At 47.4% G+C, this 24,721-nt stretch overlaps 1 protein-coding gene across 1 annotated transcript; it reads right to left on the reverse strand.

Moving 5' to 3' along the window:
- Window positions 1-6,035: 6,035 nt before the first annotated feature.
- On the reverse strand, window positions 6,036-7,596 carry LOC310665989 (uncharacterized protein; the record flags this gene model as incomplete). The annotated part of the gene is made up of 6 exons (XM_083416394.1): window positions 6,036-6,168; window positions 6,478-6,582; window positions 6,815-6,898; window positions 7,000-7,108; window positions 7,232-7,311; window positions 7,480-7,596. 6 exons carry the CDS (start codon window positions 7,594-7,596, stop codon window positions 6,079-6,081), a joined length of 585 nt encoding a protein of 194 aa, XP_083272520.1. The 3' UTR covers window positions 6,036-6,078.
- Between the last annotated feature and the right edge of the window lie 17,125 nt (window positions 7,597-24,721).

Raw genomic sequence — 24,721 nt, forward strand, 5'->3', positions numbered from 1 at the left:
ATATGTGGCCCTGGTCTAATGATAGGTGAGAACAGTGAACAGACCCTCCGTAGTTCTACGCTTCAGGGTTTCAGCAGGCAAAACGGATTTCAAAAATGTGTATTTTCAGCTGTGGCGCAAGTGTGCCTAAATTGATTGTGGGCATTTCCTCCCACTTCTGGTGAGCCAGGGCGGCTCAGCAACGCAACTGGTTGCTTCTGGTGGAGGCGAGCTCCTCTTTCACCTTCACAGAGCCGCCATGCCTCCAGGCAATGAGAGTCTAAGTCCCTGGCAGGCATGTCCAAAGTCTGTTTCGGGGCCTAATCCGGTCGGTTGAATCCAGCCCCTAAAAATCTACGACAGCACTGACTGCGACATGGTCACTCCCTGATGGTGAGCAAAGAGGACCTGTAGCCAATCTAAGGTTCTGCACTTTGGCAGGAAGAACCAGCTGCACCAATATGAGATGAGGGACACCTGGTTGGCTGGTAGGGAAAAGGATCTAGGGATCTTAGTGGACCACAAGCTTAAGATGAGTAAACCTGAGAGTGATGCAGCAGCAGCAAAAAATGCTAATTCTATTTCAGGCTGCAACAACAAAGGTGTCCCAATGAATGGAAGACAATAAGACAATGAAATTCAAGACAGTAACAATTTATTGTGCATCTATTCATAATCCATTAAAAAATATTTATTTTTATTCCATTCTCTTCCAGTTCTTTTTCTTCTTAACATGTGGAGTTACATATATCCTAAGGAACGGAAAAACCTAAAATTCCGTGAGATCTTTTGAGGCAAAATAATGTTAACAATTTTCGGATCTCTCTCTGTCCCCTGCCCTGCCCTGTCTTTTGCAAAAACAAAGGTGTCAACCCTGTGCCCAGACAGCAAGACCCTCCCCCCTCGGCCTCCCTGAGGTGGTCCAGAGGAAAGAAGAGCAAGGCATAAGGCCCCAGCTGGGCTGCAGGAGTTGCCAGGAGGAGGCCTACAAAATGCCACCCAACCATCTTAGGGACTCCACTCTGCATCTGTGTAGGGTTTACTCGGGAGCCTTGTCTTCCCCCGAAGCCATCCGATGAGATCCCTGTCAGTGTTTGTAAAAAAAAAAAAAAAGGAAAGGGTTCTGACCTCCCTTTGTTTCCTCAGACCCTTGTCGGCATAAAAGAGTCCACAAGAATACCCTTGCAGAGTGCTTTCTGCTTTTATTCTTAAAAGTCTTTGTGCAAAAGCGACTGGCCAACTGTACACACCTCAACACTACCAGCTTTCACTAACTAACCAACCAACCCAACACCAAACTAACATTTCTCTCTATATATACAACTGACTCATGCTGACCCAGCTTTTTTAAGCATTAAAGAAACAGCAGCCATTTTAGCCGTGACACCCCTTCTGTTTCTTAAATGCGAAAAACCCCAACAGAAACAATACATACATACATACAGTACACTATATACATAAACCCAGTTTTGGCATCAATTAATTATGACATGTTGCTGGCAAAGGCTTGGTAAACAAATCAGCAATATTATCCTATAATTGACAATACTCCAGTTTGATTACCCCATTCTGTACACAATCTTTAACATTTGCATGACGGATAGCAATATGTTTTGATGCGGATTTCATTATTTCCAAGCCCGCTAACACAATGCACAATTGGCTATCTTCATACACTTGGATAGGCAAATCTACTTTACAATCTAGATCTTTTAGTATCTGTATAAACCACATGATTTCATTGCATGCTAGTGACAGGCTCCCATATTCTGCCTCACAGGATGAGGTCGCAACAAATCCTTGTTTCTTTGACCTCCACCCAATTATGGAATTGGCAAACACCATAACCATTCCACTTGTAGATTTTCTAGTAGCTACACAGCTTCCCCAGTCCGCATCAACAAATACTTCTAGTTTTTCGTCTTGTGTACTATATATCTTCAAACATACATTTAATGTCCCCTTTAGATATCCGATAAGCCTTTTCAAAGCACACCAATCGGCAGAACTGGGTTTAGATACACGTTGGCTCAGAACATTTGTAGCACATGCAATGTCTGGCCTTGACCACTGGCTTAAATACAGCAGTTATCCTATTTTTTAGTGATACAACTCAGGCTGATCAAATTCATCATCGCACACTGTCTTTGGGAGTCTGAACTGGCTTCAAGTTTTCCATGCCAAACTGCTCTATCAAACGAAGAATTTTCTCTTTCTGGCTCAATAGGAAGCTTCCTGACTTACTTCTACTCCCAAGTAATTGCTTACAGGCCCTAAGGCTTTAAGCTTAAACTTCTTTTCCAGTTGACTTGTGAGCTTCTGGATCTCATCTGTGGAACTCCCTGCTACAAGCAAATCATCAACAAAAACTAAGAGCATTAGATATTTGTTGCCTGTCCCCTTGGTGTACAACCAAGTTTTACAAGGGCTTCATTTAAACACTGGTTCCAACACCTTCCACTTTGTTTGAGACCGTAAACAGCCTTTTTTAAAGGCCAGACTGCACCATTCCCCTCTTCAAACCCAGGGGGTTGTCTGATTAACACTTCATGGTCTAAATTTGCATGCAGATATGCAGCATCAGGTAGGGACGCAGGTGGCGCTGTGGGCTAAAGCCTCAGCGCCTAGGGCTTGCCGATCAAAAGGTCGGCGGTTCGAATCCCCACGGCGGGGTGCACTCCCGTTGTTCGGTCCCAGCACCTGCCAACCTAGCAGTTCGAAAACACCCTTGGGTGCAAATAGATAAATAGGGACCGCATACTAGCGGGAAGGTAAACGGTGTTTCCGTGTGCGGCTCTGGCTCGCCAGAGCAGCGATGTCACGCTGGCCACGTGACCCGGAAGTGTCTTCGGACAGCACTGGCCCCCGGCCTCTTGAGTGAGATGGGCGCACAACCCTACAGTCTGTCAAGACTGGCCCGTACGGGCAGGGGTACCTTTACCTTTATGCAGCATCAACATCAAAATGGTGCACTGCTAATTGTCTTGCAGCAGCAATAGAGAGCATTAAACGAAAAGTTTCACTCTTTACAGTTGGAGAAAACACTTCATCATAACTCTCCCCTTTAATCTGAGTGAACCCTCTGGCTACTAATCTGGCTCAAAAACGTGGTTACCCAGATGCAAGGGTTTTCCTTTTATAAACCCACTTGCATGACACCACTCTGCCACCAGGTGCCGGCATTATGACACCAAATACTTTGTTACATTTAAAAGAGTCCATTTCTTCTTTCATAGCTTGTTTCCACAAAGCACGTTCCCCAGGGGGTAAGTCTAAGACTTCATTATAACTTTGTGGTTCCACACAACTCACATTGCATATTCTCACTCCTCCTAGGGTCAAATGCTGAGGAAGTACACCCTTATTTGAACGTTGGGAGCGTCTAGGTACAACTACTTCTTCTTCCCCCCTTGTCTCCGGCTCTTCTTCCTCTTCCTCTAGAGAAGTATTATCTATTGCCACATCTTTTGGAGAAATCTGTGCCTCCTCCTGCTGCTCCTGTGTTGCCAATGGCTGAGAAGAAGCCTCTTCTCTTACTTGCAGAGGCAGTAGGCAATCTGGGTTGGCATGGATCACAGTCCATCAGTCCTGGTCAGCAAAGTCTGCGCTTTGTGACAGAACCACGCGTTCTGGGCATAAATTGAAACGCCACCCTTTGCCATAGGGCTGATATCCCACAAACCACAGTCTCTGCACTCTAGGCCCCCCCCCCCCCGTTCTGGCGCTGAGCTTTGGGGATATTTACATGTGCCCAAGAACCCCAGTTATGGAGCATTGTCCACTCTGGTTCTTTCCCATACAACACAAGATAAGGAATATCTTTTATAGAGCTAGACCAGGTTCTATTAATCAAAACGTTTGCTGTAAGGAAAGCCTCACCCCACAGCCTATGGTTGTGGCCCAATCCTGCATCCACTAGCAGGCAGTCCTTTACTGACTGTATTACAGCCCCATGTCTTTCACACAGACCATTTTCAGCAGGGCTATAAGGGTTAGTCAAACGGTGAGTGATCCCCTTACGTCGCAACCATGCTCCAAATTGTTTGTTCAGAAAATCTGCACCCCTATCTGCAACTGCACAACAGGGCGAGCGAAGAGCTTTTCAGCTTGGGCAACCCATTCTCTGAATGTGGGGAAACACTCCGATTTCTGCTTTAACAAAAACAACCAACTAAAACGTGATTTATCATCTGTTACCAGAAAAGCATATCTGGCGCCCCCTTCAGTCTTCTGTGGAAAAGGGCCTATCACGTCACAATGTACAAGTTCTAAAACCTCTTGAGATACTCTGTCACTTTTAGAAGCCACAGGCTTCCTCTTAGATTTGGCCATTTTACATACATTGCAATCTAGGAAACAGTTGCAGCTATTTACTTTTAGGTTCTTGCACACCTTTTGCATCTCTGAAAGCACACGGAAATTGGCATGACCCAGTTTTCTGTGCAGTTCATGTACACACCCCTTATGAACTGGCAAATCATCCTGAACCACCTGGGCTGCTTTAACAGGCTTGTCCTGCATTACATATAACCCATTTTCCAACTTTGCATGGCCACATACCTGAGTTCCATTCTTTATCAGACAACCATCCTGCGTGAACTTAACACTATACCACTATTAATCAAACAGCTTACAGACAGTAAACAATAGTCCAGACTGCTGACAAACAGAGTCTCTGGTAGTGTTGAAGCACTGCAGGAAACATGTTCCCTGGCCATCAATCTTGCTTCTACGACCATCAGCAAGATAGATTGAGTCTTTTCCATCAGCTGGCTTCCCCAGGGTCTTAAAGTCCTCCCGACTGTTGCAGATAATCCTGCTGCTACCAGAGTCCAGCAACCATGTTCCTCGAGGTATCTTCCTCTCCTCTCGAGAAAATGCAGACACAAGATGAGCAGAACGCATGTTCTTCTTCCCTGAAGCGAACCCCTTCTGCTTACATTTCTGCGTCGATTGCTGTCTCTGCTCCATGTCGTCTTCTGGAGGTCTTGCCCTGCATTGATGTTGGAGATGCCCGGCTTGGCTGCATCTATAGCATCTCCTCACCGCCATGGCCAAGTCCCAAACTTGGCGTTGCCCCATTGGCAGATCCTGCTGCTGGCCCCCTCGGCTGTAACTCCTCTGCTCTTGGAGTTCAGCCTGTCTGTCTGACCTTCTTTCTGCTTCTTTGGTCAATCTTCCAACCACATACTCAAGGGTCAGATCTCGGGGACGCATACTCTCCATGCTGTTAATCACAGGCAACCAACTTTCAGGCAAACTTGAAAGGATAATGTAGGTTTGATCAGTTTCATCCTGACGCTTACCTCTCTGTTGTAGTTGAAGAAACAGAGATTTCAGCGTTTGAAGATGAGTTGCCAAACTCTCACCTTCTTCCATAACAGTCCTGAACACCCTTTTGGTCAGAGAAATTATAGTTCCAGCAGTTTCTCTGACATGCATTGCCCTTAATAAATTCCAGCACTCAAACGCTGTGCTGGCATTTGCTACATGCAATAACTGAGAGTTGCTCAAACACAGCATAATTTGGGCACGAGCCCTTTCATCCAGCCGTCTTTTCTCAGGAGAGTCCCGTCTCAAAACCTCAGTTTCAACACAGTCCCATAGTCCATCTCTCCTTAACAACTGCTGCATTTTTGTTGACCAACTCAGCCAGTTGCTTTCTGAGAGAAGTTCAGAAGGGATGCCTCCCCCAATATTTACAACTTGGGAAGACTGGAAATCTGCCATCTCTGCTGGTGCTTGCTGAGCCCCTTCTGTGGGGTCTCCAGCAATCTCTCCTGACTCTCTCTTTAGAGTCCGACTGGACAGTCCTGGCTGGCACTCACCGGCTTCTAGCTGCTGCCTCTGTTGACCCTCAGGTCCTGCCTGGCTCTGCAACTGGTGTAGCCGCTCTGTGAGTCACCTACTGTGGTCCTCTAGCAGTTCAAACTGTTCCAGTAGCCGACGCTGAGTGCTTTCCTCATCCTCAGATTCTAGCCGTTCCAGCGTCGCTGCAGACAGTTACGGCTATATGTCCTCAATGATGATGTCATCTGGATGGAAGAGAATGAGAAGAGAATGCAAATGCAAATGAAAATAAGATTTTCCCACAGGCCTTTAGTCAAAGGCCGCTGTCTCCAAGGTGTGGGGCTTACCTTCTTTTGGCTTCCGGCGGAAGCATGCCAGTTCCGGCCGAATGACTGTCATCTGCAGAGGAAAGAAAAATCAGGGTCAGATGGGAGCAAGAGAGCACAGAAGCAGCGCCAAGTCAGGAAGGACAGGGCTCCCTCTGTCTTGGGCCCAACCCCTTGTTCCAGAGGACCTCCCTGGGCCCTGCAGCCCCCTGGGCAGAGGTGGAAGGGCAGCAGCAGGAAAGGGGGCAGGAAAAGCCTCTGGCCTCATCCTGGCCCCCAGGGACACACCCCGCAAATTCTGCGCTAAAGATCACTTGGGGATGTGATCTTGGGGGGGATGGAAGTAACCAAAGAAATGAATAGAAGAAGGCAAGGTACTTACTCTGAGTTTGGGATACTTCCGGGCAATGGCCAGCAGCAAGGAGATGCTGCTGGCCGCAAGTTGTTGCGCCTCCCCACTTTCGCCCAGGGCGTATCCTCTGAGGTCCTGCAGGAGGAAAGAGCATTTCAGAGTCAGGGGCCAGTCTGGGCCAAAGCGGCCCCCACTGCCCCCACCACGGAGTCCCTGCACTTCTGGACCATGAGGGGATGCCAGCTTTGGTCTTGGACCAAATTGGGGGCCAAATAGGCTCTGTGCCCCAGAAATGGGGCAATCCGTTGGGTAAGGGAGGGGAGGGGGGAAACCCTAAAACCACCCCGGATGCCATAGGGACACTTACACTGAGCAGCTGGAGGAGGGTGCCAGGGTTGGGTGCCTCCATAAGAAGACTACCCAGCAGAAGCCGGAAGTGCCTCTTCAGTTCCTGTGGGAAAAGAGAGAAGAGAGTTTGAATGCTGGGTTGGATTCTGGAAGTGTGTGGCGAAGAGGAAGAAAGAGAATGTGAAGTCAAAACAAAGGACATACTTCTCTCTTCTCCTCCTCCTCCTCCTTCTTGGCCCCACTCAATACGGCCTCCATCATCCTGTGCAGGATGGCACTAAGCATGTCAGAGGTGAATTTGGGCCTCATCGTGCTGCAGAAATGAAAGGGAGAGGGTTAGAGTCTCCCTTGCCCCTTTCTCCCTCCCGCCTGCTCTTTCCCCCTGGAGTTCTGCCCCCCCACCCACAACCCCATCGATGCCAAAGACCCCACTCACCTTAGCTGGAGGAGGGCCTCCAAGGCAAGGGCCAGGGTCAGGGGCCGATCCCTGAAGTGCTCCAAGGGCCCCAAGATGTCCTGGAAGAGAACAGAGGAGGAAAATCAGCTCCCACCCCAAACACCAGGCTTGGCTTTGCAGGGGAATGGCAACCCCATGGCCTTAGCCGGCAGGGTCCTCCTCCCCACAGATGCACAGCCCCTTCCCCCCACCTCCCTGTGGGGGTCCCTCACCCCCCCATCACTCACCAGAATTTTTTGGGCTGTCTCCTCCTTGGAGCACGTCAGGGATCGGAGCCCCCTGAGCTCCGCTGCCTGGCAGCTCTCAATGACCCCCAGGATGTACCGCTGTTCGTCCTCCAGCATCTGAAATGCAAAAGTCAGGCTGTCAGTTCCTTGTCAGGGGAGGGCTTCTCCGCATTTGAGATTGCAGAGTGGGGGGCAAAGAGCCCGGGGGGCAGGGGGGGGCAGGTCTGAGGGATCCAGTCCCTGCTCTTGTTTTCTCCAATACTCACCCCTCGGGCTGGTATTCTGAACCGCAGCAGAACTGCAAACAGAAGGACATGGGAAGAGGTGAGTCCTCTTTTGCATCTTTGGACCAGTTGCCCCCCATGCCCATCCCTGCCCTCCTCTGTCCAAAAAAGGAGGGCCACTGGCTTACCTGGTGCCACGGGCTGCTCTGTGTCTGGCTGGGGGGCCACCCTGTGGCAGCGCCTGAAAAGGCGCCTTAAGCACCTGATCCTAGAAGAGATGAGTGGAAAGAGTGACTCAGATGCTGGCAGCCCCAATTCTTGGGGGGTGTTTGGGGGTGAGGAGGGGAGTCTGGAGAATACAGTGTACCACTGCCGAATTGGCAGAACAGAAATACAGTGGTGCCTCGCAAGACGAAAAGAATCCGTTCCACGAGTCTCTTCGTCTTGCGGTTTTTTTCGTCTTGCGATGCAAGCCCATTAGCGGATTAGCACTATTAGCGGTTTAGCGGCTATTAGCGGCTATTAAAGGCTTAAGGGATTAGCGGATTAGCTGCTAAAAGGCTATTAGCGGCTTAGCGGGCTTAGTGGATCAGCTGATAAGCGGCTTAGCGGATCAGCTGTTAAGCGGCTTAGCGGCTTGGGAAAAAGGGGGGGGGGAGGAAAAAAACCCCGCAGGAACTCGCAAGATATTTTTGTCTTGCGAAGCAAGCCCATAGCAAATTCGTTTTGCGAAGCACCTCCAAAATGGAAAACCCTTTCGTCTAGCGGGTTTTCCGTCTTGCGAGGCATTCGTCTTGCGGGGCACCACTGTACGTATGTGGAGTCTAATTGATCCTTGCCGGCGCACTCTGACCAATTCCTTCCATCTCTCTGCAGTTCAGTGACTTGAAGGGGCATCATCAGAGCCTGAAAGAGGCAGCCCAAAGCATGAAGGGCTGGCAGAGAGAGAAAGGAGGTCCCAAGTGCTCTGGGTTCAAGAGCTACCACCATGTAAGGGCCCAGAGAGCCTGGCCCCCTCATTCATGAAGTCAAGCAGTGTATAAATTTCATGAAGCATTGTTACCAGAATTTTTGGAAAGGGTGGCGGGGGGTTTCGCCCTCCAGCAGGCACCATACCCCACTCCGACTGTACCCCAGATCAACACCTTCACGTCTGCAAATGTCCCCACAAAAAACAACCTGACACAGTCCTTTCCTTTTTCTATTCCAAAGGCTGCCATAAATAAGGGTAGAACATTTGCCCTAATGAAGGCTGAGCCTTTCGCTCGCAAGGCGCTCAACCAATTAGCTCAGACTATCCAAATATCCAATAGCAACCAATGAGTGCCACGAAACGGTGCCCTCCAGCACAAAGCACTGACAACAACAACAGAACAGAGCACACAGGCACTGCAGCTGCCAACCAGCCGTGGCCTCTGCTCTACAAGTAGGAATTCCCACTGGGAAAAGGGGAAAGTCAGAACCAGCCATGAAAAGCATTCTTGGTCCATTGAAACTAGTCTTTCAAGTTTCAGTCTAGGCTCTTGAACTACCAACCCAGCTGTACGCTTGTGAAACATGGACCACTTATAAACGCCATCTCCAACTCCTTGAAAGATTCCATCAATGGTGTCTCCGAAAAATGTGACACACCACTTGGGAAGGCAGGCGAACTAACACCAGTGTCCTGGAAGAAGCAAAGATCACCAGTGTTGAAGCAATGATTCTTCAACACCAACTTCGTTGGACTGGTCATGTGGTTCGGATGCCTGATGATTGTCTTCCAAAGCAACGACTCTATTCCAAACTTAAAAATGGAAGGCGTAATGCTGGTGGCCAACAAAAGAGGTTTAAAGAGTATCTCAAGGCCAATCTAAAAACATGTTGTATAAACAAAATATAATACAAAAAAGAATAAGAGAGGCTAAAATCAAGCATTTACAAGAAGAAATAGGCAAACAAGGAAAATTATTAGCGAAAACACCAAAAAACGAGATCGCAAACCAAACCATTAAAATATTACAAACACAGCTCTCAACACTCTTAAATGATGAAATAGAAATAATAATAATAATAATAATAATATCTTTATATAAAATGGATGAACAAAAATCATTTGAATTTGGAAACAGACCAGGTAAATTACTTGCATGGCAGATAAAGAAAAGACAGGGAAAGACAAATAAAGTAGTATATGAAGGAAAAGCAGTGGAGACGGAATAAATAAATGCTTTGTAAAATACTTCACCAATGTATATAAAAAAGGTGCAGAAACTCGACAACAAATTATAAAATATCTTCAAGGAAAACAAATCCCAAAAATAGGTGAAAACAGACGGAAGCAGCTAAACGCACCAGTAACAACAATGGAGATACAACAAGCAATTTCCAATCTTAAACTGGGGAAGGCTCCACGTGCAGATGGACTATCCGCGATACACTACCAAAGGTTAGAAGATGCTGTAACAATGCCTTTTAAAAAATTAATGAACGAGATCATGCAAGAAGGAAAAATACCAAAGTCGTGGCAAGAAGCCAATATTGTATTAATTCACAAACAAAGCACAGCTAGAGAATGAGTTAACAATTACAGACCCATATCATTATTAAATAATGATTATAAATTGTTTGCGGGGATATTAGCAAATAGGCTGAAATCGGTCCTAAAGGATGTAATAGACCAAGACCAAGTAGGATTCCTCCCAAATAGGCATATAAAAGCAAATATGAGAATAGTAATTGATCTAATTGAATATTTGGAAATGAGACCCAACAAAAAAGCGACGTTTATGCTAACAGATGCCGAGAAGGCTTTCGATAACCTATCAAGATCGTTCCTTCAGGAAGTAGCAGAAGCAGTAGGACTGGGTGAAAACTACTGCAGAGCAATAAACACAATATATGAAAACCAGCAGGGATGTTTAATAAGAAATGGTGAAAAGACGGATCCTTGAAATATAGAGAAAGGTACCAGGCAAGGATGCCCGCTTTCACCGTTCCTTTTTATACTAACTCTGGAAATCCTGATTTTAGAAATAAATAAAGAAAAAGAGATAAAGGGAATTACATGAGGCAAGGATGTTTTCAAAATTAGAGCTTTTGCGTACAATATTATATTAGCACCTGAGGAGCCAGGAACCAGTCTAATGAAAGCATTGAGGATAATGAATGAGTTCGGGAAAGTAGCAGGCTTCAAGATAAATATGTCAAAAACAAAACTTATGGTAAAAAACATACAGGAATTAGAAAAGAGCGAACTACAGGAGAAATTGGGTTTGGAAATTGTTACAAAAGCAAAATATTTTGGTATAGAATTGACGATGAAAAATATTAATCTACAGTATTTGGAAACAATTATGAAAAAGCCTGGAAGGAAATTAGAAGAGATCTAGAAACCTGGAGTAGATTAAAGCTGACATTAATGGGGAGAATATCTATAATTAAGATGAATGTTTTACCCAAAATGATATATTTGTTCCAAACAATACTAATAATAATGAAAGAAAATTGTTTTGATGAGTGGAGAAAAGATCTAACAAAATTCATATGGCAAACCAAAAAACTATGCATAAGGTATAAACTATTAACAGATAAAAGGAAGAGAGGAGGACTGGCATTACGAAATCTAAAATTATATTATGAAGCAGAATGTCTTGTGTGGCTAAAAGAAGATTACATTGGAAAACACTAGTATTTTAAATCTAGAAAGTTTTGACAATAGGTATGGATGGCACGCCTACATAGCATACAAGAAGATTAAGGTACATAATGGCTTCAAAAACCATATACTCAGAAATTCATTGCTTAAAGTTTAGAATAAATTTTAAAGTTTTACAGTTTTGGAATAAACAGCTATTAGAGCCACAAATCCCTTTATGGATCTCTCCATTAGAAGCCCATGCAGTTAAACAACACAATATGAATCCGAACTGGGCAACATCTAGACAAATACTGGAAGAAGACCAAGGAAAGTTAAAATTAAAAACATATGAAGAATTAAAACAATATGGGATGGATAATTGGCAATATATACAATTAAAAAGTGTGTTTAAGGCAGATCAAAGAAAAGGTCTTGCCAAAGAACAATTGCTATTTAGCACCATTATATTACGAAACAATAGGAAATTATTATCAAAAATTTACACTCTATTATTAGACTATGATTTGATGAGGAGGTAAAAGAAATAATGGTCAAATGGGCACAAGATATCGGCCATACTATATATTTAGAACAATGGTAGAAACTCTGTCGCGAGGATATTCGCTTTGCCCACCAACCCGAACAGATAAGCTTCGGGATTTTGTTATCAAGGGTTTGTTTAGCATTTTCGTAAGTTCCTCATGTATTATTCCCCAAAACTTCTTTATTTCCTTGCAACCCCACCACATATGAATTATCATTCCAGGTTCTTTGTTACATTTCCAACAAAGGTTGGATTTGAATTTGTAAATTTTGGCGAGTTTAACTGGTGTTAAATACCACCTGTAAAACATTTTAACCAAATTTTCCTTTATCGTATAGCAGGTGGTAAAGCGAATATCCTCGCGACAGAGTTTCTCCCATTGTTCTAAATATATAGTATGGCCGCTATCTTGTGCCCATTTGCCCATTGTTTTTTTTACCTCTTCATCCATAGCGATTGTTCTTTGGCAAAACCTTTTCTTTGATCTGCCTTAAAACACTCTTTTCTGCTCAGAAGGAAGATGGCGACCAGAAGAGGCACTTGGGACATGGCTAGGGGCAGCCATCATCCCTGAAGCATGAGACCACAGCAACCCTTCTGCTGGGGTGATCATCACTGCCCTCCTGGTCTCTGAGTGCCGGACAGGTAGCCATCTCAAGGACAAGAGTGGATCTGAAGGAGGTGAGGACAGGTGACCCCACCTAGGCCGGAAATCCCCCCCCCCGCACCAGGCCTCAAACTGTCCAAAATTCCTTTTCTCTCTTCTAAAAAATCCACAGCTAAAGTTTTCCTCTGTTTTCTCACAAGATGCTGTTGAAAGGCAAAATGTTACTCTTTTATCAGGACGAGAGAGCTTCAAAAAGCTCATGAATAGACTCTGTCAAGCAAGCCTGAGAACTGAGTCTTATCTCACTCTAGTTGCAACATCTTGAACACGCTGAACCGCAAGGCTCCTTGACCCCCCCCCCATGGCTTCTCATCCCCCTTTCCTGGGAAGAGTCCAAAAGAGTCCCAAGACAGGAGCTTTCTGTTCATGCTCAGAGGCAGGACTCTTGAGGAGGAGGAGGAGAAGGGGAGGGAACCGGAAGGGGAATATATACTCTGTGCAAATGGCTGTGAACTCGTGCTTGTTTTGTGACTACATCACACTTGCTCCTTCTACCAGCCGGATGGCAGAATAAAGCTTTTTCTCTGAAACTATTCCTTGAGTGTCTGTTGACTCCCATTTCCCTTTCCCGGGCGCAAAGCTCTTCTCACCCAAGGCTAAAAAGGCTACAGATCCAACCTACATGGTTGGGGGACTTGGCCAGGACAATAGGGGGTACTCAGCTTGGCTGGGAAACAGGAACATGTGTATATTTTTCTTTGTTTTACTGAATGGGTGTAAGGTGGAGGTCAAGGGAAGGACAGGGACAAACCTGATACTCAGGTGTCCACCAGAAAAACCTCCCAGTTTGTGACACCCCCCCCCCCGGAGATGAAGAAAAAGGGATGCTACTTACAGTCTGCCCATCTCGTCCACAAAAACCCTAACTATTCCTCTATTAAAAAAATAAAAATATATACAAAAAAAAAACAAACAAAGAAAAATAAAAATAAAAAATAAAAGTGTTAAAATAAAAGAATAAAAGAAAATAAAAATAGATCAAATCAAATAAATCAAATCAAAGTAATAAATGAAATCAAAATCAAAATAAGAAAACAAAAAAAGAACAAATCACTAAACTGCCACCGCCAACTGCCACCACCACCACTCTCGTCTAAACTCTCCTCACTAACCCACAATGGCCGCCTGCAAGTCAGTGGCTTTTAAAGGAGAAGCAAGAGATGTCACAAAGGAGGGTGGGTCCTTGTCACCGTGGCAACCCCCCCCCCAGGACCTGGCCCCACCTGGCCCTTCCTGAGTGGTGATGCTCCTCTGTCAGAACTCGGAGGCACCTGCTGTTCCGCCTGCAGAATGCTCTGATCCCAAACTCTCTAGCCCTACGACTGGCTCTGCCACGATAAATCCATTTGTTTCTAAGGTGCTTGGTGGCTCTCTCTTTCTACGTTTGCTGCGGGGGGCTTAATAATATCACTACCCTTCCGCACTCTGTGGATTAAGCAGGGCATGGATTTGCAAGCATTTGTAACTTCTGCCACATAATTTTCAGGTGGAACTCAAATCGGGAGAGAAAAGGGTAAATGCAGCCTGCTCTTTCCATGTGGGGGGCACATTTCGTGGTGCGTGCAAGTTTAATGGTGGGCCATAACATTAAAGGCAGGCACGTTGGGGACCTGTCCGGCCTAAGTGGGGAAAGGAACCATCAAATTCGCTCATAAAACCTCTCTGGCATGGGAGCACATGAATTCCAGAGCCATGGGCACATGAATGCTTCACAGTCTGTTGTTTTTCTGCGGAATTCACATTTGGAAATATGCCCAGTCGACTGCAAAGAGCACATACCTGCTTCTTTCCAAAGGAGTGCTAAAATCAATTAACAAGTCCTCAAAGAGGCAGGCCTGTTCCAGTCCCCATTTCAGATAGTCTCAAAGGGTAAGGAAGCCAGTGCAAATTTATCTGCAATTTCAGCAGAAGTTGTGTCTCAAGAGTGCTGCGGCTAACTTTGGGCTGACCAAAATTCTGGCACCTTGGCTAAGTGTCCTGGAGCATGCACAGAAATCCTTGACCTCCAAGGGGGATGTAGCATTTCAAAGACCACAGGGCAAATGTGCTCCTGAGCATATGCAGAATCCCTTTCCTCTGGTGAGGTGTGGGGAACCTTTGGCCACCCCAGCTCTTGCTAGACTGCAACTCCCGTCAACTCCAGCAAGCAGGAGTTCAGCAACATCTGGAGGGCCAGAGGTTCCCCACACCTGAGCTAGGGACTGTGCAGGTATCTGTGGATTCTGGAGTCCCAGAATTCGCCTTAGGTATATTTTTTTCCATGGATGTTAGTGACTTCACCTGCCTGATGCTGCATAGGAGGTGACCTAGGATGAGATGGCTGGCAGGAGCTCATGCTATGGCCTGGCTGACTTGCTTGCACAGTAAACGGAAGACGAGTTCTCAGTGTGTAATCTGATCACAGTGAAGAACAGTGGCAACTTCCCCAAATCTCTTGCTAAGCAGCAAAACTCTGTATTGCTGCGTCTGCCTGCTGGCGTTCACAGCAGAAAGCCATTTGTACTTCTGCCTCTGTTCTGGTCTCTGAATGGAAGCATGGTTCGTATCCCAATACTGACACCAGTGTCTGTTGACCATTAGCTGTGGATTCCAGAGTTTTGCAGGAATGGGTAATTTAGCAGCATTTTAAACAGCTCTTGTAAAGTTGGAAAGGACCACAAGGGTCATCTAGTCCAACCCTCTGAAGTGCAAGAATCCTTTTGCCCAACATGGCACGGCTTCCACCCTGGGATTAAGAGTCTCATGCTCTACAAACTGAGGCGTATGTTCTGGTATAAAATAAAAATAAATTCAGCTGCTCTTAAGAAAGACCCTCAGCTGTGGATTGTTGGTTGACACTGCAGGGGTGTGTGTGAGAGAGTACAGATCCTCAAAGTGTCATTCTGGTTTCTGATTTGATCCCGGAAAGTCCCGCTTTTCCTTAGGATACCCCTATCTTCATCGGAGAAATGTTGGAGGGTGTGGTATGATGTCCCTGTTTTGATCAGAGAAACGTTGTGAGGGCATGGAGTCGTGTGATCCTGGAGCCAAGAAGATCAAGTAACTATGCAACCTTTAGAAGGCAGCTGAAGGCAGCCCTGTAGAGGGAAGTGCGTAATGTTTTCTTATGTTTTTATGTATGTTGGAAGGTGCTCAGAGTGGCTCCGGCAGCCTTAGTCAGATGGGTGGGGTATAAATAAAATAATTATTATTATCATCATTATATTATATCATTAATATTATAATATTTTTATCATCCAATATTGCTGTTGTTTAGTCGTGTCCGACTCTTCGTGACCCCATGGACCAGAACACGCCAGGCACTCCTGTCTTCCACTGCCTCCCGCCGTTTAGTCAAACTCATGCTGGTAGCTTTGAGAACACTGTCCAACCATCTCGTCCTCTGTCGTTCCTTTCTCCTTGTGCCCTCCATCTTTCCCAGCATCAGGGTCTTTTCCAGGGAGTCTTCTCTTCTCATGAGGTGGCCAAAGTATTGGAGCCTCAGCTTCACAATCTGTCCTTCCAATGAACACTCAGGGCTGATTTCCTTAAAAATGGATAGGTTTGATCTTCTTGAAGTCCACGGGACTCTCAAGAGTCTCCTCCACCACCAGAATTCAAAAGCATCAATTCTTCGGCGATCAGTCTTCTTGATGGTCCAGCTCTCACTTCCATACATCACTACTGGGAAAACCATGGCTTTAACTATACGAACCTTTGTTGGCAAGGTGATGTCTCTGCTTTTTAAGATGCTGTCTAGGTTTGCCATCGCCTTTCTCCCAAGGAGCAGGCGTCTTTTAATTTCGTGACTGCTGTCACCATCAGCAGTGATCCATCCAATATTATTATTGTTCTAAGAATTTTAAGGTCTTACATATATAAAATAAATGTTCATAAATGTACCAAGCACCCCCCCCATATATATATATACCACATGTCTGAAGCCCACAGAAAAAGTCCTGAAAGCATTTTGTCCCTTCCAAATTTACCTCAAATATTGTCTCCCCGTTGTCTTTTTGCTCTCAAATCCTGTCTTAAGGGCACATTTAAGATTTCCGAAATTAAGTAGTTATCATCACAAAAGAATAGCCAGGCTCTCCAGGTAAATCCATGCAGGGGTTTCCTGCTGGCCCCTTCTCTGATGTATGAGGTATTGGAGGTGGTCTTGGGTTACACCCCTTCTGTGATGTATGTATGGGGCTGGTCTTGAGCTCCAGGGCGGGGAATTTCAAAAGTTTCTTCCTATAGGAGTTTGCCCACCATTGTTCTGGATCCCTCTCCCCCTTTGTGTGGGGTGGAGCACCCTGTTGCAACAGTTCAATAAAGATCAGGCTTACGAGGTGCTTTGCTTCTCACCATTCTCTGCTTGGCCTGTTATTTCCTCCTCCCGATAGAGAACCTAGCAAAGGACTCTAGATGAGCTCTTGGGGACCCCAGAAGCGAAAAGGAGTTGCTCTTTTTCTTATAACAATATCATGGGATAGGACGTCCCTATTTTGCGTGGGAGAAACGCTGGAGGGTATCTGAGCGCGCACAACATTTGCCAACGCTGCTGGACGGGTCCCGCTCCCCCGCAGCCCCAGCCGCTTCGCACCGGGGGGACGATGCCCGGGAGCGCGCATTCCCCCGCCCGCCCCGCGGCGGGCTCGTCCTCCCCGCCGGCTCCGGGCTCCTCCCCTTCGCGAAGCCGGCGCGCTGCTGCGCTCGGCCCCGTTCCGCCCCTCCGCGGCTGCCGTAGTCGGCCGCCGCCGCCGCCGCCGCTCTCCCTTCCCTTCCCTTCGCTCCCACGTGGTTGCCGGGCAGGAGCAGCTGCGGCGGCGGCGGCGGAGTAAGTGGCCGGAGCGGCTCTTGGCGGAGGGCAGGCGCGGGGAGCGAGGGGATCCCTTGGTGGAGGAAGGAAGGAGAGGGAGAGGGACCCCGGCTGCGCCCCGCTCGTATGCCCTTCCTAGCCTGGCTGCGGTCGGGGCGTCTGGCCGCTCATTCCCTCGGGAGAACAGCCAGGGGCTGGCGGCTGAACGGCATGGCTAGCGTAGGTATCGCCTTTTGATCTTCATCCGGGAAATCTTCCTTACAATATGACTTTGATCAGCTGGCGCTTCTTCAGAAAGGTGTTCACTTCAGGGCGCAGGAAACTGCCTTGATGCGGAGCTAACTCAGGACTTGCAGGGTTTGAGAGAGGGGACCTGGAGATGCCACCCGGGGGCGTTCGGCATCATCGTCATCCTTGTTCTTACTATTAATTAAATTTCTATACCGCCCTTCATCCCAAGATCACTGGGCGGTTTAGGAAGACACAAAGATTCATACGGTAATAACAAACCCAATCCATACAGAAAAAGAGATTCAGTGCAGATAAAAAGATAAGATGCATGCCACTGGACTACAGCCTTTTCCTATGCAACGAGGTGTTTCTGTTGCTTTATATTCCGTTCTTTTTTAAAAAGTGTAGTTTTACCTCTTTGTCCCCTGAATTGCAGGGATTCTTCTGTTGTTGATGCGTTACCTGATCTTCAGAGATGTGCATTGTGAGCTGCGACGAAGTTGCTCGTTTTAGCTTGGCGTATGGCATTGCGTTGAATGATGATGTCTGTATACGTATCTATATGTGAAGCAGAATTAAAATGCCTCCAAAACCCCCAGTAGCTCCTTTTGGACTTACTTGCTTGGTTGCCTTAAGAAAATTGTCTTTTGTCAGTTGATTTTGAGTGATTGATTCAATATCTGTGTAAAGAAGGTTTCTGTGGCTGACGTGCCCTTTAAATGAAGTACTTCATTAGCTTTCGGATGATCTCTTCTAGTGCTTTGCAATGGCCGAGGAGTTGAGAACCGTGGCCGGCAACCAAGCCAAGAGGCTGAAGAGCAGCTGCAGCAACAACGAGGAGGCAGCGGAAGAAGCTGGAAAGCAGGAGGAAAACGGGCATGAACCGAAACGGATCAAGACCAGTGGGGAAGAGGTGGAGGACGGGGTGAAGAGGTTCCCCAAAAGGAAGGTTGTGATGCTGATGGCATATTCAGGGAAAGGGTATCATGGGATGCAGGTGAGTGGTTCAGGTACCTATGCTTGGGGAGTGTTTGTGGAGTTACCAGGCTAATTTGTCATTGGCCTTTGTTTAGGCATGTAGGTATAAGATGAGGATGGGGATTGGTGGTCTTGCTGCTGCTGCTGCTGCTCTGTTTTGTCCACCTATTTATTTATTTAAAGCGGTGGGGAACCACTGGCCCTCCATATCTTTGAGGCTGGTGGGAATTCTAGTCCAATGACATGTGGAGGGCCAAAGGCCCCCTGCCCTATGATTCACACAGGTGAATACCACTGCTTCCCCCTGTGCTATAGGGAGCCTTCACTGCCTTTGTGACAGTAGAATTTGAACACAAGGCTGCAGAGCGGAAGAAAAGCAGGGCGACTCCCATCTTGCCTCCCTTGAGAGACCATGTGCCTTTGGGTCCCCTCTTAGCCACCACTTTTAAGACTTGGTGTCTGAGTTTGCTTTCCTCCCTTCTTCCTCTCATTTCCTCTCATTTCTTCCTCTCATTCCTCCCTTCTTCCTCTCATTTCTTCCTCTATTTTCCCCGCAAGTGCCATGTCTTCTAGATTGCAAATCTAAGGGCAGGGACTCGCCCACTACTGATGTTTGCAAGTTCTTCCTTTTAGCTAAAGGGCAGGCTAAAGAAACCAGACCAGTTACCACATTAACACCTTTCTTTGATCCATCCCAGGCACTTGTGCCTGGTCTGACTTCCTGATCCTTAGCTCATCCTTTGTAGCAGCCAGGCAGCTCCAGCTCTGGCAAGTGAGATGCATTCAATCATTTCTTCTTTTTCGTGAGAATGGGACCTTACTATTCTTCTACTCTAGTATTAGGCACAGGAGCTCCTCAGGGATGTGTGCTAAGTCCCTTTCTCTATTCCCTGTACACATCTGATTGTACCCCACTGTATAAGTCCAACACAATCATCAAATTTGCGGATGATACAACAGTGGTGGGGCTCATTAGTGAGAACGATGAGACTGCTTACAGGAAAGAAGTACAGGGGTTAATTCAATGGTGTAAAGAAAACAATCTTATGCTTAACACCAAAAAAACCAAAGAACTCATAGTTGATTTTAGGAGAAAGAAAAGTGTATTTTTACCATTGCACATAAATGGCGAGGAGGTGGAGAGGGTTGGTAGTTTTAAATACCTGGGCATTTATATTTCTTTAAATACCTTTAAATACCTGGGCATTTATATTTCTGAGGACCTCTCATGGACTGCAAATATTAACATGGTTGTGAGGAAGGTGCAGGGGAGGTTGTATTTCCTGAGAATGCTCAGGGGACTGAATCTATCTCAGCACCTACTCCTGTCCTATTATCACAGTACCATCGAGAGTGTCTTAACCTATAGTATATTATCGTGGTATGGAAGCAGCTCTGAAACGGATAAAAAAGCTTTACTGAGAATAACAAAAATTACCTTTCTTTGATCCATCCCAGGCGCTTGTGCCTGGTCTGACTTCCTGATCCTTAGCTCATCCTTTGTAGCAGCCAGGCAGCTCCAGCTCTGGCAAGTGAGATGCATTCAATCGTTTCTTCTTTTTCATTCCAGTGCAATGTGGGGAATGCTCAGTTCAAGACGATTGAGGATGACTTGGTGACAGCCCTCATTCGATCAGGCTGTCATCCCAGAGAACCACGGTGAAGACATGAAGAAGATGTCTTTCCAGAGATGCGCCCGGACAGACAAGGTGATGCGGTTTTGTGTGTGCGAATGGGAGTTTCAACAGCATGGAGTGTCAGTATTGTGGATTGCAGCCCTGGGGAGCTCCTGTCACACACTGTAGAAAATACTGAGCTTGATGGGCCAATGGTCTGACTCTGTATAAGGCAGCTTCTTATGTTTCTATATGTGGCACCCTAACACATATGTAATATACATGGTCCCCAGGTTATGGTTCGGCATAGAGACCCTTGCATTCTTCAACTCAGTTCCATTTTGTTTGCTTTCGGACTATACTAACTTCCTGAATCGGTGATTAGGACCCTCAGCCCATCACTGTCTGATGGAGACTTTTCTGGTTCCCTCCTCCCTGTTGATTTTAATCCCTACCTGTTGATCCACACAGGGTGTATCTGCAGCTGGGCAGATCATGTCGCTGAAGGTCTGGTTGATAGACGATATCTTGGAAAAGATAAACCACCATCTTCCTCCTCATATACGAATTCTAGGTAAGGGAGTAAATAACAGGAGCTTTTGGTTGTGGGCCTTGATCTCGGTGATCTCACCTTTCAATCTTTCATAAGCAGAGCAATAGGGATGAGCCCTTCTCGCCAGCTTGTAAATGCATAGGCAAGGTTGGCCTTGGTGTTGAGGGTGCTTTGAGTTTAGCTCTGTGACATCAGAAGACCCCTCCTGTCCCCCAGGTGCAGGAGTAGCCAACCTGGAGCCCTGCAGATGTTGGACTCCAGTGTCTATCAGCCCCAGGCAACATATTCAGGGGTTAGGGATGATGGGAGTTCTCATCCAACCACTTGACTACCCGGCTCTTCTGGATAGACTCCAGAAGGGACCTACAATGAATTAGGAACACCACGTTTCCTCATTGGTATCCACATGAGAACAGAGCATTTTAGAGCTCGTTAGATGACCAAAATCCTTGCCAGCTTTCTTAAGAAATGCCTTTACTGAGTTGCGTTTCCAAGTGATGCCCGCTGCAGTCTTGGATGGCCGCTATAACTAAGGTCCCATACACAGACAGACTTTGTATTTGTGGTCAACCACTGGTGAAAGACATCACTCATTATCTGTTAACCTGCCCCTTATATAGGTTTCTGAAACCTTGGTTCTCAGGGACAGCTCAGTCGGTAGAGCATGAGACTCTTAATGTCAGGGTTGTGTGTTTGAGCCCTCTGCTGGGCGAATAGTTCCTGTGATACAGGGGGTTGTACTAGATGATCCTCGTGATCTTTTCCAACTCTACAATTTTATGATTCTGTAAAAGCATCATAGCAGAAAGGGTTTGGTTTCTTTTGAGTGACAGTAATATCTTTGTAACGCACAAAGTAACCCCTTCAGGCCTCCCAATCTGGCCCTCGAGACTCTCCCCAGGGCACACCCCTCCCCAGTACTGCTTTGCACCCTCCTTGAGTGCTTTGCCAGGCTAGAATGAACCCTGGGAATACCTGACTTGCCTGGATGGGGGTTAGAGAGGGGTGTATATAAACTATCGCCAGGGGTAGGCAACCTAAGGCCCGGGAGACGGATGCAACCCAATTGCCTTCTCAATCCGGTCCGCGGACGGTCCGGGAATCAGTGTGTTTTTACATGAGTAGAATGCGTCTCTGGGTTATTATTGGGGCCTGCCTGGTGTTTTTACATGAGTAGAATGTGTGCTTTTATTTAAAATGCATCTATGGGTTATTTGGGGACGCAGGTGGCGCTGTGGGTTAAACCACAGAGCCTAGGACTTGCCAAGCAGAAGGTTGGCGGTTCGAATCCCCATGACAGGCTGAGCTCCCGTTGTTCGGTCCCTGCTCCTGCCAGCCTAGCAGTTCAAAAGCACATCAAAGTGCAAGGAGATAAATAGGTACTGCTCCGGCAGGAAGGTAAACGGTGTTTCCGTACGCTGCTCTGGTTTCCCAGAAGCGGCTTAGTCATGCTGGCCACATGACCCGGAAGCTGTACGCCGGCTCCCTCGGCCAATAAAGCGAGATGAGCACCGCAACCCCAGAGTCTGCCATGATTGGACCTAATGGTCAGGGGTCCCTTTACCTTTTATGGGTTATTTGTGGGGCATAGGAATTCATCCCCCCCCCCAAATACAGTCTGGCCCACCACATGGTCTGAGGGACGGTGGACCGGCCCATGGGGAAAAAATGTTGCTGACCCCTGAACTATCCTACTGTACAAAAGTAAATTTTGCAATCATTGCTTTACCCACGATTGCCCCTGGCATGTGGCGGCTTGTGCAGAAGGGAAGGCACCCCTCAGGCTCAAAGAGGTACCCCAGCCCTGGTTCACAAAACAGGAAATGAGAGGGCATACTATGCATTGAAAGCATATCTCCCTCACCCACCTGCTTTCTGGGAACTGTGGCTTACCCAGAGCTACAGTTCCAGCACCCTTAAGCAAACTACAGCTCTTGGGATTATTGGAGGAGAGTGGTGTGCACTAAACGCATGGCAGGCTTTGCAATCTCCCCTAAACAGCTTCCTCCTCCTGCAGTTCCACAGGTCGGTTTGGAGGTGCAGGCTGCCCTCTGCTGCTCAGTCCTAGCACTTCGGGGAAAGAAGATAAGATTCTTGCAGTGGCAAAAGAAGCTCCATCTGCACCAGTCTCAAAAATGGCCTCTTTTTTCACTTGCTCCTTCAGTCTTTTCAGACGAACCATAGGATGTTTATGCTGATCGGATTACATGCCGATTACATGTGAAATCCGCCTTTCTACTAGCTGGCACAGTGAAGGTTTCACAGCCAATTAGAATAGGTGGCGATTTGCTTGGCCATATGGCTTTTGGGTTATCCAATTCCCCCCCCTGTCTCTTAACTGCAGTTCTTTGCTGTTTCCTATGCCCCTTCCAGCTAATCTCTGCCCTGCTTTCTTTTCTGCCTCGTTTCTTTTATGTTGCTGCCGCCAATCATTTCTGGGTGCAACTTTCTCTTCTGTCTGAGGGCAATTTACCGTATTTTTCATTTTTGAAGGGGAAAAAGTGCGTCCTATGGGGCGAATGCAGGCTTTCGCTGAAGCCTGGAGAGCGAGAGGCATCGGTGCGCACCGACCCCTCTTGCTCTCCAGGCTTCAGAAAGCTATCCGCAAGCCTTGCAAGCCCTGTGGGAGTTCCCACGGGCTCACAAGGCTTGCGGGCAGCAGCCTGCCGCCCGAAGCACGGGGAGCCCTCCGGAGGACTCCCCGTGCTTCGGGCGAGTGTCCCCAAGCCTCGCGCGCCCGACGGGAGGTCCCGCCGAGCGCACGAGGCTTGGGGTGGCAGCCTGCTGCCCAAAGCACGGGGAGCCCCCTGGAGGACTCCCCGTGCTTCGGGCGAGTGTCCGCAAGCCTTGCGCGCCCGACGGGAGGTCCCGCCGAGCGCGCGAGGCTTGGGGTGGCAGCTTGGCGCCCAAAGCATGGGGAGCCCTCCGGAGGACTCCCCGTGCTTTGGGCGAGTGTCCGCAAGCCTTGTGCACCCGACGGGAGGTCCCACTGAGCGCGCAAGGCTTGGGGCGGCAGCTTGCCGCCCGAAGCACGGGGAGCCCTGCGGAGGACTCCCCGTGCTTCAGGCTAGTGTTGGTAAGCCTTGCGCGCCTGGCGGGAGGTCCCGCCGGGCGCGCGAGGCTTGGGGCGGCACCCTGCCGCCCGAAGCACGGGGAGCCCTCCGGAGGGCTCCCCTTGCTTCTGGCGGGTGTCCGTAAGGCTTGGGGCGGCAGCCGCAGCTGGGGGGGGTGAATAATTTTTTTTTATTCATTTTCCCCCCCCCCCCAAAAAAATGAGGTGCGTCCTATGGGCCGGTGCGCCCTATAGGACGAAAAATACGGTATTTGGAAGAAAGTCTCTTTGCACTTTGTGGGGTATGCTTCTGTGTTGGAGTGCCTGAGACAAAGGAACACAGGCTGGAATATCCTTTATTATTCACTTGTAGGATCGCTGATCGTCGAAGTGCATTGTTAGCTGCATTCAGAGGTGAAGTTTAGCTGGAGTGCAGTAGCAGTTTAACAATGCCCTGAAACCACAGGCATTTTCCTTATTTTCAATAGGAAACAATGATGGAAGGAAGCGTTGGCAGATTTTATGCAATGCTTAAACATTGAACATGGGCTTCTCTTTAAATGAGCAACATGACTCTAGATCTGAAAAACTAATAGGCAGAATATGTGGTCCTGGTCTGTTTCGGGGCCTAATACGGCCCACCGGTCAGTTGAATCCAGCCCCTACCACAGCACTGACTGCGACATGGTCACTCCCTGATGGTGAGCAAAGAGGACCTGTAGCCAATCTAAGGTTCTGCACTTTGGCAGGAAGAACCAGCTGCACCAATATGAGATGAGGGACACCTGGTTTGCTGGTAGGGAAAAGGATCTAGGGATCTTAGTGGACCACAAGCTTAACATGAGCCAACCTGAGAGTGATGCAGCAGCAGGAAAACTGCTAATTCTATTTCAGGCTGCAACAACAAAGGTGTCCCAATGAATGGAAGACAATAAGACAATGAAATTCAAGACAGTAACAATTTATTGT

Source organism: Podarcis tiliguerta (assembly GCF_965153285.1).
Source record: "Podarcis tiliguerta genome assembly, chromosome: 16".
Lineage (NCBI taxonomy): Eukaryota > Metazoa > Chordata > Lepidosauria > Squamata > Lacertidae > Podarcis > Podarcis tiliguerta.